At 31.8% G+C, this 13,068-nt stretch overlaps 1 protein-coding gene across 1 annotated transcript in view; it reads right to left on the bottom strand.

Annotated features, from left to right (window-relative positions):
• Positions 1-5,076: 5,076 nt before the first annotated feature.
• The window catches only part of Alk (Anaplastic lymphoma kinase), a 56,317-nt gene continuing 48,325 nt past the window's right edge, over positions 5,077-13,068 (bottom strand). The window contains exons 24-27 of the mRNA XM_085954555.1: positions 11,743-11,856; positions 10,377-10,537; positions 7,893-8,292; positions 5,077-6,986 (exon numbers count right to left, since the gene is read on the bottom strand). Of these exons, the coding sequence (XP_085810681.1) occupies positions 6,207-6,986; positions 7,893-8,292; positions 10,377-10,537; positions 11,743-11,856 (1,455 nt within the window). The 3' untranslated portion in view covers positions 5,077-6,206. The remainder of the gene's footprint in view (positions 6,987-7,892; positions 8,293-10,376; positions 10,538-11,742; positions 11,857-13,068) is intronic.

Below are 13,068 nucleotides of genomic sequence, written 5' to 3'. Positions count from 1 at the left end.
TTTGTATTGGACACTAAGTATCACTGCGATGAGAATATGTAATTCTATATTTTTCAGAGTGAAACAGGAGTTTACAATCTGTTGTCGCATAAAATTAATTTTAAAATCAACAATTTACGATACGTAGGTGCTGCAATTGTCATTGAATTTATTTTGAAATGTAACCTCTACATGCTGATAAATTGAAATGAAGTTTTATTTCTTAGACTTTTTACCCAATAATATTAGACACATAACAACAAATTTCTTCATTTCTCGTTTTACATACACATATAATGAAATACAAAAAAATGTAATCACAGACTAACCGCACAGTAGACTCAGCATAGAATGACGATTAGAACGTAATCGAGTTCTATATGAAATAGAATGGTGCCAGGCGTTCCGTGCAGTCGGTCTATGCGATAAATATTTTATAGTGCTTTTAATTTACAACAAATAAATTCTCTAAATGATATACAACATCTCCTACTATTCGAAGAAATAGAATAATATTAAATCCATTTAGTTTATAATTTACAAAGTATACATAGAACATTTTAGCCATTTAGATTATTTCAATTTTGATTCAAAATTGACAGCCATTTGAAGATAGTACACGTCGTCAATAGACAATATGTTAAAGATAGTGCAAATAAGTTATAAACTCTATCACCTGATTGGTAAATTTCGTATCATCATAAAGACAGTCAGCATTTTTGCACAATTTCTGACAGTCCACCCATTGTCATATTCATGACAGTAATTTAAAATAAAATTGGTTAAGTGCACACGGCCCATGTTTTAATCATTACAATAATAGTTTTATTACTTTATCGATAAAATATACATTTCAAAGTCACTTTCTGCAACGGAACATTTTTTATAATGCGGTTTGATGCAGAGTGCAATCAAGATTTTTGAGAGGCATTTCAGTTTGAAAACATGACTTTAATTTTAATCGTGACCATGTACATGAATCGTAAATTCAGAATCATGACTGTCCTCATAGTGTTTATACATGTTAATAATTAGGAAGCGTAGAAAAAAGTACATGTCTATTAAGATAATATTAAAAAAAAATCCTTTTTAGTATGAAAAAAATCAGTCGGCCCTTATCAATATTATTTAAGAAGAATAGAACAGAAATCAGTAATTTAATTTGACTAGTAATTCTTTTGTTGCAATCTTGCCTTCTTTTGTGTCGGACACATTCAAAATGTTGGCAAATAAAAATCATAGACAAGATCAATAATTTCAATAGAGATCCATAGTCAATGAATTACAAGAAAACCAAGAGAGAGATTAGTTTTTGTAAATATCTGTTTTATTTATAATGTAATATAATAATTCATATATATATCCAAAGAGTGAGACTCAACATCCATGTGTCGATCGCATGACATGCTAACTATCTGCATAGCGTTCGGCCATATAAATGTAGATCCAATTTTCTTTGTAGATGCGAATGAATACATATATTACGGAGCTGGAATAATTAATATATTTTTTCTTCCAATTATCTGGCGTGGAACAATAATTAATAACTTTATACATAAATATTTTTGTATTCGTTTAGTTGACATTAATTTCACACACACTACAAATATATCAATAATATAATATGTAAACTCTATCAGTGTTAAAAAAGTAATTTGACACAAATCACCGACTATAAAATCAATTCTGACGTATGCGGACATATTCAATTTCAGCTTTTTGGAGATACGTAATTCAATTATATTTTTAGATTTACATTTACTTCTACACATAGAGTATTAATTTTGCAGCACTTATTGTATAACTGACAATGAATATATTTTTAAAATACGTTTTGAATATGACTTATTGTGCGTTGAGTGAATATATATTTTAAATATAGTTATAATTTATATTCCTTTGATTGTAAAATGGTGGATTGCCAACACTTTGAAAAATCCTTATCCTATAAGTTTATCGTAGATATTTTAGGGAACATAATAATAGGTATTCTACGAGTGGTTTTAATATCAACATTTTTCTATTGAGTATAGACATATGATTTCAGTATAACTAAAAATTAAATTATTTTACAAAATATTAGTTTAAGTAATTATTACCATTTAAAAATAATAATTATTATTCATTATTAATCGTCTACTATGTAATTTGTGTCTTTTAACAGATCACGTTGATTGAATACATTATTTTCATTAGATATTAATAAATATGACATTGTTTTAATTTAACCTTCATAACATAATATTGGCAAAATGGATCATGCACAACCGATATTTGGCAATATGTAGTACGTTTTTTATTTCAATATTGAAGTAAGTATTACTTTTTTGTATGTGAAAATAGAAAGTTTATTTGAAATTTTGAGGAACTGTATGTCATGTCTATGAAAAGAATTAATCGGATAAAAAAAAACTATTAGGTTAAAAACTCGTAAGACAAAAGTATAGAGATGCTCTAGTGTCACTAGGGACATCTAGTGGCGGGCGTCAAACCAACCTTTAGTAAGTATTATCTTATATGAACAAGCGTTGCAAGTTAAACGTAATTTTTAATTTAGAAAAAATCAAAAAGTTATTTAAAGTAGGTAAATTAAAATTATTCGAATATTTTAACTACCTACACAATTCATTTTACAGAGTTTAAAAAGTTTAAAAATATTAATTTTCTTTTTAATTTTTAGATAAGGAATGATTATTTTAAGATAAATTTTTAGTAAATTGTATGTTTCGTAGTTCCGTCACCAGATGTCGCTAGTCACTTCACTCCCCCTTAAGACTGTTATGTCGATTTAGTTATTTTTGATATTACGTTAAGCAAAAATGTCATCGTAAAGTATACTTTAGGGTTGGTATTTATTTGAAAGCTGGGACCGAAAAATGGCAATGACACTATTATAACAAAATTACAACCAATATTATTTATAATAAGTACTGTCGAATCAAAATTTGTCAAGTCATTTGGCACGATGGGAGATTTCTTTTAGTTGAGCGTTATATAATAATATCCTATCGATATCATGTTTATCCAACGACTATTTATTTTTTTGTACGAGCAGTATTGCACAGATAATAATTATATTATGACGTAAGAATCATCTAATTTAAATTAGAGAAACGATATTTTTAAGATATATAACAATTGGATAATCAAATTTTGACATGTTTAACGTCACAAATGCGGAAAATTTTGTACATAATATTGCAACCGGTCATTTTTTGTCCAACACAACAATTAATTTAGTAATTATTAAGAATTAAGTTGATAATACTGCCATGGATAATTGCTAATGATACATTATTAACCTTTTCTATGTCTCACGATATTGATACAAATCAATCGACAGTGGCTGGTAATTTGAGCTTAAAGTCGGATAAGATAACTCTCGAAATTTGTATGTGCAACCTGTGGATCACAGCCTCATAGAGCGCGATGACTAGGCATATAACTGGTAAAAATAAATTAAACCCGCAATTGTGATTATGTCGCTATGACACGTAATTTGATTTATCAAATTCTTGTTATATATTTCTAACAAATAGAATAAAAATGTATAAACCTTAGTATAGGTTGAAGCGATATCGATCAGTTCCATTACGGGACCGTCACAACCAGAATTTATTTTACAAACAACCACAAGAATATTGTACAACGTTGAAGCAGCGTTGCCAAGCTGAGATCTTGTTCAGAGAGAGTAGAGTAAAGCAGTGAAGAATAGCGACTATCATTAAATGAAAATAAATCAAATAGAGTGGCATGTAAGTTTCCCTCCTTTGCCATTTTGTTTGGGCGTAACCTTTTTCTTTTTTTATAATAACTTATTCTGAATTTCATCAAAATTACAATTTATTGCTGGAATGCATATCTCTAATAAAAAAAATACATCATCAAAAGAATTATGACAAGTTAAAACTTGGCGACACTGCTTTGTTACAAATATCTAAAAATTTATGAATACGTGTGAGCAAAGTGGCAATTGGCAAGAAATTTATTGCAAGCAGTTTGAGATTGAAATTTAATTGAACCGTGTTTGAATCAAGCGACGTAATATAAATGACATTATGAATGCCATCTGTTGTCAAAACCTTCAGCTAAAATGAGAAAAAGCGTCAAAAAAAATTACAGAGAATAATAATTAAAATATTGATCTGAGTCTGAAAAATTTGTTAATTTTAAAGAGATGTGAATTTAACACTTGAATTGGTTGGGAAAATGTGAGATTCAAAACTTAAAGATTATTTCAGTTTGGAAAGATCATCGCTTGATCCAACACATGTCCAATTAAAATTCAAAGACTGCTCTATCATATCGATGTTGTATCGAGGTATTTGAAACATTTTTTTGATGCAGCAAGCAAATTTAATATTTAACTTTGTACATATTATTATTTTTTATGGATTGAAATAGAAATCATATAACGGGTATATGTTAGATGGATTTGAAATTTGTTCCCCTTTACAACGCGTCATGCAAGGCCAATGTTGGCACCCATTGATGTGTGTAGAAACACCGACACTGCATTGAAGTACGGCAAACATTTGCTGACCATGGGCCACACAGAGCGTATGTCACTCTGGACGCATACATTTGCCTCGCTTGGCCCAATGTGAAAGAGAGCATTACAGTTACACTGTCGAAAATATGTTCATTATTACAATGCAATTGGTTTATAATACATACATGATTAATAAATAAATTAAAGTGTTTTATGTAATAATAAATCAGTCATCGAAGAGTTAAAATATTATTTACTATTAGAGAACGACTGAAAACTAATATTTCACCATATTTATGATTAGCAAAAAAAATATTAATTATTGTATAAAAAACTAACGAAGGAAGTTAAAGCCAACATTATAATATTCTTTTATAAAATAAATTATTATTTGGCAATTAATTGTATTGTATGTATTAAGACAAAATATGAAATATTCTTAAATAATATTTCACTTATAATTAACACAAAAACTTAAATATTCTCAATTTATCAATCATTCTTATTTTTGTCAAAATTCTGTTTCAAAAAATTAAAACAAAAACAGCAAAACATAACAAATTTTATATTAACAATCTCATTTGGCGTTTTTTTTTATTCAAAAAGATCGATTTGACTAATTATCATTGTAGCCTTCAGCTTTAAACCACTGCCAAGTATATAATCCCCCCCATTTTGTTTTAATAATTTACCCTGTTTCACACTACCATTATATCAAACAAATTATAATCACAATAATACGTGTTTCTCCTTCCAATATTACGTTTGGTTTTTACATCTTTCAATAATACATTATGTTTTCTTCGTATAGACAATAATATGTATATTTATAGAGTATCCATCTTGGATGACGCCATCTTGTAAAGAGTCACCGGACGCCATTTTGTGGGGGCACCCATAAACAACACCGCAGAAATAGGGCAAAATGTTCACGAATAATAATTAAAAATTGTTTTTCACTTCTCCGGCACAAGAGTTTATTGATTTTTAATATTATAAAATTCTCACAACCTAATCCGTCTTGTATTTTTAAGAGTACACGTTGACACCACAAGTAAAAACTGTTTTTTCTTCATAATTATATTCCATTTTATATTCCAATTCAGTTTTCTTAGTCAGAATACAATAGCCAACCCTACCTCTGTTGACGCAGTGATAATATCAATTCCCTAATAGAAATTAATTTATAATGTGATGTGCCAAGATGGGAATTGTTTACAAAGGTACAAACAAATAGTTTGAGCTTGTAAAAGAATCGCAGTTGGGGGAATCTAGAAAAACTGTCGAAACCACAATATGAGAATAATATCGTTGTTTCTGTGCGTTGAGATATTTCTTAAAAATTGATTACATGTAATGTGATTAAATTGATAACACTCGAATATCTGAAAGTTAACCTGTAAAACACTAAAAAAAATCCACCGGCTCTATAAATATAAATCACCACTGAGCAACTTGTCTGTGCAATACAAAAATCTTGAAAATATTTTCATTTAATAAAATAATCTGATTATTTGATTCATCTTTCATTAAGTCGTGTTTTCTTTCATACAATCCTAAATAAATTTTCAACTTTTTATCCAAAGAAATTCTCCGAATTCCTGTGCAATGTGGTGACTTTAAGTTTCACACGCTGATATTATTAGGATAGGCGTCATCAATATGATAAAATTTATTGATTTTGACGAAATGTGTTCCATTATTGTTCATGAGAACCGGTTTGACGTTTGACTTTTTAGCAGCTGATTTCTGAATCGTTGTTCAGAAAACCGCCGCTTTGGCTGGCCTTGCCGGGTTTCTTGGCCGAGTCCTCCAAAATTGTGACCTCTGTGTAGTTATTCTGCTTGGAGCTGGGCTGCATTCTGCTTATCATATTGTTGCCCCCACTACTTGATGCAGACGATGCGTTGTCGCTGTCTGCATACGGTAAATCGGTTAGGGGTCCGTTCAAAAGACTATTGGCGCTGGCGCTGGTCTTGAGGCGGGGTTCCCCGTCAGAAGTGTTGACGTCGTTCACGACAATATTATCATTGACAGTCACCGAACTCTCGATGCCCGGCGGCGAAGCCAGGTCATGTATGATGGCTTTCTTTGGATCGATTTGTATTTTTCTACTCTCAGTTTTGGACAATTTGTTGGGCGTTAATACATTCACGTATGGAGGTAATATGTTCATATTGTTTAGATTGACAGAGCCGCTGTTCTTTTTGAGAGCGTTCAAGTTTTGCTCTAGCTGCGCGGCGTCCAAACAGAGCGGTCTCTGCTTTACAAAATTTACGTTAGATGGCAGCACAATCTGCTTGTAGGGAGGAGACGAGGTTGCACTGGCGTTGGCGTTGTGATGCTCCGGATTATTTTTGGACGATTTGCTGGGAGTATTGTGCTTGGAGTGCTGCGGCTGGGCATGCGTGGCGGGAGATCTGTTCTGGTAGATGGTTCTGCTGAGGGTATTATCAGGAGGTTGCAGAGAGGTCGGTGTCTGCTGAGGGGTGTCTATGCTGATCAATTTGTCCACCTGTAACGATAAACGATTATTTATATTATGTGAAAACAGTATATTTATCAAGAAGAAATTGATAACCGTAACAGGGAGGGAAGCCCAAACATCATAGTATCATGTAAAAGCTTGATATATGTCTGAAACTAAATGCCATTATGTCTGAATATTATATAATATTGCGCTAAAAAGGTTTTTCGGCATATAACCGTGGGCATATTGTTCTAATTTACAAATACAATACAATGGATAAAAGAAACTAATGTTAAAACTGACAACTTTTACCACAAATATTAATTTGTGAACTTTTCTCGGTTATTGAAAATAGACAGCTCAATTGAAACAATTAAATTAACAAACAATAATTAAAAGTGAAATCGAAAAGTCTTAGTAGGTCAGGTTTGTTTTATTATTCCATTTTTTCTAAATGTTTTCCGTGATGTAACGTTACCCACCGAATTACAGAGATTAAAGCAGTCAAGAAGCGATTTACTCATGCATATCAGTGACCTACCGCCTAAATATGTCCAAATCACAAATTTTAATTGAATTTATTAAACAAACTATTCTCTCAATAATAAATTAATATTTACAGGACTGTGGTAATCGAAAACTTTCCCATATTATTTTACTATAACGATTGAATCCTGGCTATAATTAATAATTTATGTTACATTAGACAGTTTTGATATCCTGTCAAAGCAGTCAAGATCTTCATAAAATTCCCTATGGTTGAACCAAATAAACGATTTTGGGAAGTATCATTTCCTTCAATATAAAAAGGTTGAACAAAGATCGAAAATGAAAAATTAAGCCTAAATGTATGAATTAAAATGTTATTTAATACTTGGGATTGTTTTATTCGATTTTCACATTGATTTGTAACACAGATCATTAATGAACGGTATAATAAAATAAACTGACCGGCGGACCAGCCGCGGGCTCGACGTCGCAGCTGTTGACTCTGTTGACGGCCCCTCTCTCCCCTCTCTCGGTGAAGGAGGTTTCCCACTCGACGGGCCTCCCGTGGTTCTCGAGGTCGTCGTCGTCGTCCGAGTGCGCCCGGCCGGAGGGAGCCTCCATCGAGGCCAGCAGTCGATCCGTGGACTTGGAGGGCTGAAACTTGGGCGGGTGGGCGGGAAGGGCCGCGCCGTCGCTGTGGTCGGAGATGGGCGCGGGCGGCGCACGGTTGGCCAGCGCAATGTTGCCGTACTCGGGCGGGTGCAGCTGACGGAAGGAAGGCGGGATGCTGCCCGCAGATGGCAGGGCAGGGTTAGAGTCGTCATTGCTATGCGACGACGACGACAGAAGGCGATCCGATGAGCTGTAAAATTCACAGTAGACATATCAATTTTTGTACTAGAGAAATTATTGTAAATTTTCTTTACTGTTCTTGTTGGAACTTGGTGTCCACCGTCTCTGTCTAACGACATGATAGCAACATAATCATTATCATCATGTTTGTTAAATATTATTATTTATATTGAATTTTTCGCACTTATAATGATTTATCGATGATGTTATTTTTGCAACAATGCAGAAAATTCCTGTTATCACAGCTGTGATGAGATTGCAGTTGTTGCAAACAGTGTAATAATTTAATTATATTAAGTTCCACAGAGTTAGTTGTTTTAGTCAAATTGGTGTTTCAGTTGTCATACCATCAACAAGATTATTAAAATAAACAATTTGTCCCTGCTAATGTAATTTATCCACAGAAAGACGTGAGATAATAATTATTTAAAAACTAATATTGTATTTAGTTACTTTAATATAATATGTTATTATTTTATATTATTGTTGGGCAGAATTGATGTGTTTTCTTCCCATTAGGTATTTCTTGACATCATAAATTATTCAAATAAATTGAGAATACAATAATTATTATTCAATTTTATCATTTCATTTTGTCCATTGCATGTTATTTGACACTTTGTATTTATAGTGATATACTTTGTACTTTAGTAATTTTATTTTAGAATTGGAATTTTAGATATTGTACCTACTATAATATTTTACAGTAATTTCTAAATCTAGGATTTTTATGTTACAAATTCAACAATGTGGTGTAAACATCAAACAACTACACCAACTAACGGAAAATACTAGAACCAGAAATATCAAAACGGTGTTTGGGTCACTTAAATTAAATAACTAATATGGTTGGAAATCTAATACCCCGTTTACACGTGCATGGATTTGATGTTCACAGTAATTATCCTGCAGTTGGCAAGATTGCGTGCATGAATCAAACAAGTTTGGAAGCTTCTCAATTTTAATGTGCAAGTAAGATCTGCGCCTGCGCAGTAGAACGATAATGGCGAACCTGCCGGTAAAAAAATGAACTAACCATTTTGAGGTTAACCTATTTTCTTAACGTCCTGTCAAATAGTACTATAAAATGACAACATCGCATCTCGCTTACTCTTGAAGAATGAGATTGGAGAGACAGTCAGCACTTTTACGTGTAAACAGTTATTGTCACGATAGTTTAAAATAAGCACTATTGCCGACAGTAAATCCATGCACGTGTACAGGCGCTATAATAGATTGAACTGTAATTGGGAAACAGCAATAACATAAATCACATATTTAATCTAATTATGTTTTTCTAACCAGATTTTTAAAGTGTCAGTTATTACAAATATTTACAAAAATATGACACATCTTATGGACATTGTATTAAATTTATTCATAAAGGAAATCTATTTTTTGAATGTAGAACATAAAATGTTAGGTTTAAGAAAACACAAAAAGGCACAAGCATTAGTAATCATTACTGTCATTGTAGTAGGTAAAAAAAACAATAATTGGAAAAAAAAAACTTATATATTGCGTTAAACTTAAAAAAAAACTTAAATTGCGTTACGTTAATAATGTAGTTAAATTATTTTTTATTCAACACTGAATAAGAGAATGCACAAAATTTAAGAGTGTAAAAAATATTCTTCATTGAAAATAGATGATTTGGAAGAACCTCAGAATCAAGAAAAATCCTTCAAACCCTATTCGGTCCGAGGTTTTTTCGATGTTCCCAAGTTAGTTATGTATAGTCGAAAATTCATTAAAAATAAGTACATAGATAAATAATATTGTAATATTATCAGAAAAGAAAATTGATTAGAGGAGTTACAGAATACAAATTAATGTTCATCACAAAAGAAAAGGTTTGAATACATGCTGTACTATAAATCGACGAAAAGTAACTTTTAAAAACATGACTAGCAGTAATTTATTAACAGTGGGGAATTTTGGATTAATTTATCGAGATCTCTTATTTTTCGAGTGAAAAATTCCACGATTCTTATGCCTACATCCAACGCACTTTCTACTGACTTTCCATAACCTGTGTCATAATTTCATAATCATTTGCATAATATAAAAGAGGAATACATCTCATGGTCTAACCTGGAGTGCGCCGATAGACGATCGTGGACTGTGCCGGTCAAGGGAAGCAGAGGAACCAGGTAGTCGGAGGCCTGGCCCCCTAGTGCACCGCTCCCGCAGCCCGACTGACAGAACACAACAGACAAACGTGCGTGAGACGCCATTACGCAATATACTCTACACTCATTCCGTACATCACAAATGGTGAACCGTTTTGTATAATGATACGACTATGCTCTATTCAATATGTTAAATACATTTCAAACGATGTACTTAGAGAAGGAAATTGCTTTGTTAAATTTAAATTTCCTTTATGAAAAGAATTTACTCCTGCAATGATTCCCTGTATGTCTTTTAAGATGACAACATTTTTCTGTTATTTGTCTATTGACTTTACATTCAATGAAATTATTTCACCTATTTATTTACCTGCCTACTGTTTTTCTATAGTATGTATGTAATAATAGGTATGTATTATTGTCAACAAGAAACCTATTGAAGATTCAAAAAAATATGTAGTTCAAACTAAGTGTACAAGAAATATTCTTATAGGAATTCATCCGACTGAGATAGGAATAGACTTAATTACATACCATCTTTGTTTTTGTGTGAAGTGGAAAAAATTCAAAACTGAGACACTATACTGTAACAAAGTTAATGAAATTGAGATATGCAGGAGTACAATCCAATTTTTAAATTTCTGAAAATCATTTACACTCATACTAGAAGTAGGGGATTATTCAAAACCACAAATACGTCAAAAGAATGAGAGATAATTATTAGTAAATATGACACAAGGGGGTTTCACTATTAACACATTTTGCATTTCACCAAAGAGTAAGTAAGACAAAGGATTGATATATCGCCAATCAAGAGGTTATTTACTTGGGATTTTTTTATGCATAGAAAGTCATACGTAATAGAGTTAACCAATTTTACTGTAAAATATGAGGATAATAATTTAGAAATCTTTTTCATCTCAATTAATTAATTTTTTACTTCTGCACAATTAGAAACAATAATTGTACAAGATTATTTTTGTTGAATATCATTTGGCTTGTTTGTTGCGAGTTTATAGTAATCATTGACAGTTAAATCACTATTTTCACTTCAAGATAAAGCACAGTATACGACTTCTACAGTGAGTTTAATATAATTTGCGTACTAACCTCCGCTCTACGCATGTCAAACATTGAGTATATTATTATGACATACACAATGAGGGATTATATTTATGGCTCGTGACACTTGATGAACGATATAATAATAAATATTAAATATAGAAAACGGGGGGTGACAGGGGCTTGCATTTGCTATGCTGGGATGCATTTTCAGTATCAAGGTATTAATAATTATATCAATAATAATAGAAAGGGGCTAATGTGGCAATATTAAATGAAACGTCACCCACCTGGCCCCCTTGGTTCATCCCGTCGGGGTCTCTGGGGAGGGGCATGGCCCGCGTGAAGCAAGGAAGTGGAGCTGCCATCAGGTCAGGATCCTGGATTTATAAATCAATCACATTACATATAATAATATGTAAACAAAAAAAATATTTATATAAATTTCCAATCGAATTCTATATTGTTAATTTACTTTATTTCTTCATTCGTTATAATAAAATATTTTTTAACGTTCCTAGAAGTCAGTTCATAGTTACCTCCTATCAGGTAAACAGGATGTGCAGTAATAAAATTCAAAGGAGAAAAAATTCCTAATTAGTTCCAGAGTGGGGCTCCAGGGCCGCGCAAATGTGCATTCGTGAGATGATATTTTTATTTACCTATTTTTTTTTTATGATTTTACCGAGGCTTTGACTGCGACTCGCTGTTATATCGCCTCTTCTCGTCTGAAAGAGGATCCGCCGATCAGGCCCTCATTCCAATTCTATTAAAGAACTTTACAATTGAAGGGCTTATCGCAAGACAATGATATGCCACATTTTTGTTGATTTTGAATAAAACCAATTCCCAGGGCATACGCTCACGTTTTACATAAGACACTTTAAAAAAAAATACACTGATGTCTTAATAATTATGATCAATGTGTAGTTCTTACAAATTCAAATTTTGATAAAAAATGGTTATAACTAGGGCCCGGATTTGTATGCTAGTGCATGTTTTGTTAGGGTTTATGCACAGCTATGAGAGTTACACAGAAACCGGTTTTGAAAGACACAGAATCCAAAAATAAAATTGTATTGTGCATATAAATGCATATTTGAGACATTAGTACATATTTCATAAATAAATGCATATTTTCGAGCTTTTGAATTTATAATTTTAGTTTTGTTAAATTATTTTATCGAAATATAACTAAGTTAGGAAGGTATATATATAGGTATTATAGTTTAGATGCACTTGCATTTTAATGCCATCTCCGAGCTGTGGATTTATCAGAAAAAGTGAAGTCAACTCGGGCACTTTTATTTAAAGTTTGCCCAATCACCTCTGTGGACGTTGAGAGGTCGTTTTCCGCATATAAACAAAATACTGACAGATAACTATGCGGAAAAATTTAATGCTAGAGCATAATATTGAAAAAAATATTGTTATAAAAATATTTTTTTTCGGGTAAAAAACAGAAAATAGTATTTAGGAATAGTTAAGTGTGTCGTTTTTGTTTTTTAAGTTATGTTTAGTTTACATTGCATTTATTATTCAATTATTTGTACTTGTGAAAAAACCATTTTGAAAATTGTAATTGATTAACT

Source organism: Rhyacophila brunnea, unplaced genomic scaffold (assembly GCF_057557595.1).
Source record: "Rhyacophila brunnea isolate RB1 unplaced genomic scaffold, BYU_Rbru_1.0 scaffold_4, whole genome shotgun sequence".
In the NCBI taxonomy this organism is placed as follows: Eukaryota; Metazoa; Arthropoda; class Insecta; order Trichoptera; family Rhyacophilidae; genus Rhyacophila; species Rhyacophila brunnea.
Note: the sequence above shows the minus strand (reverse complement) of the source record. Positions and strands in the feature narration are given on the sequence as shown.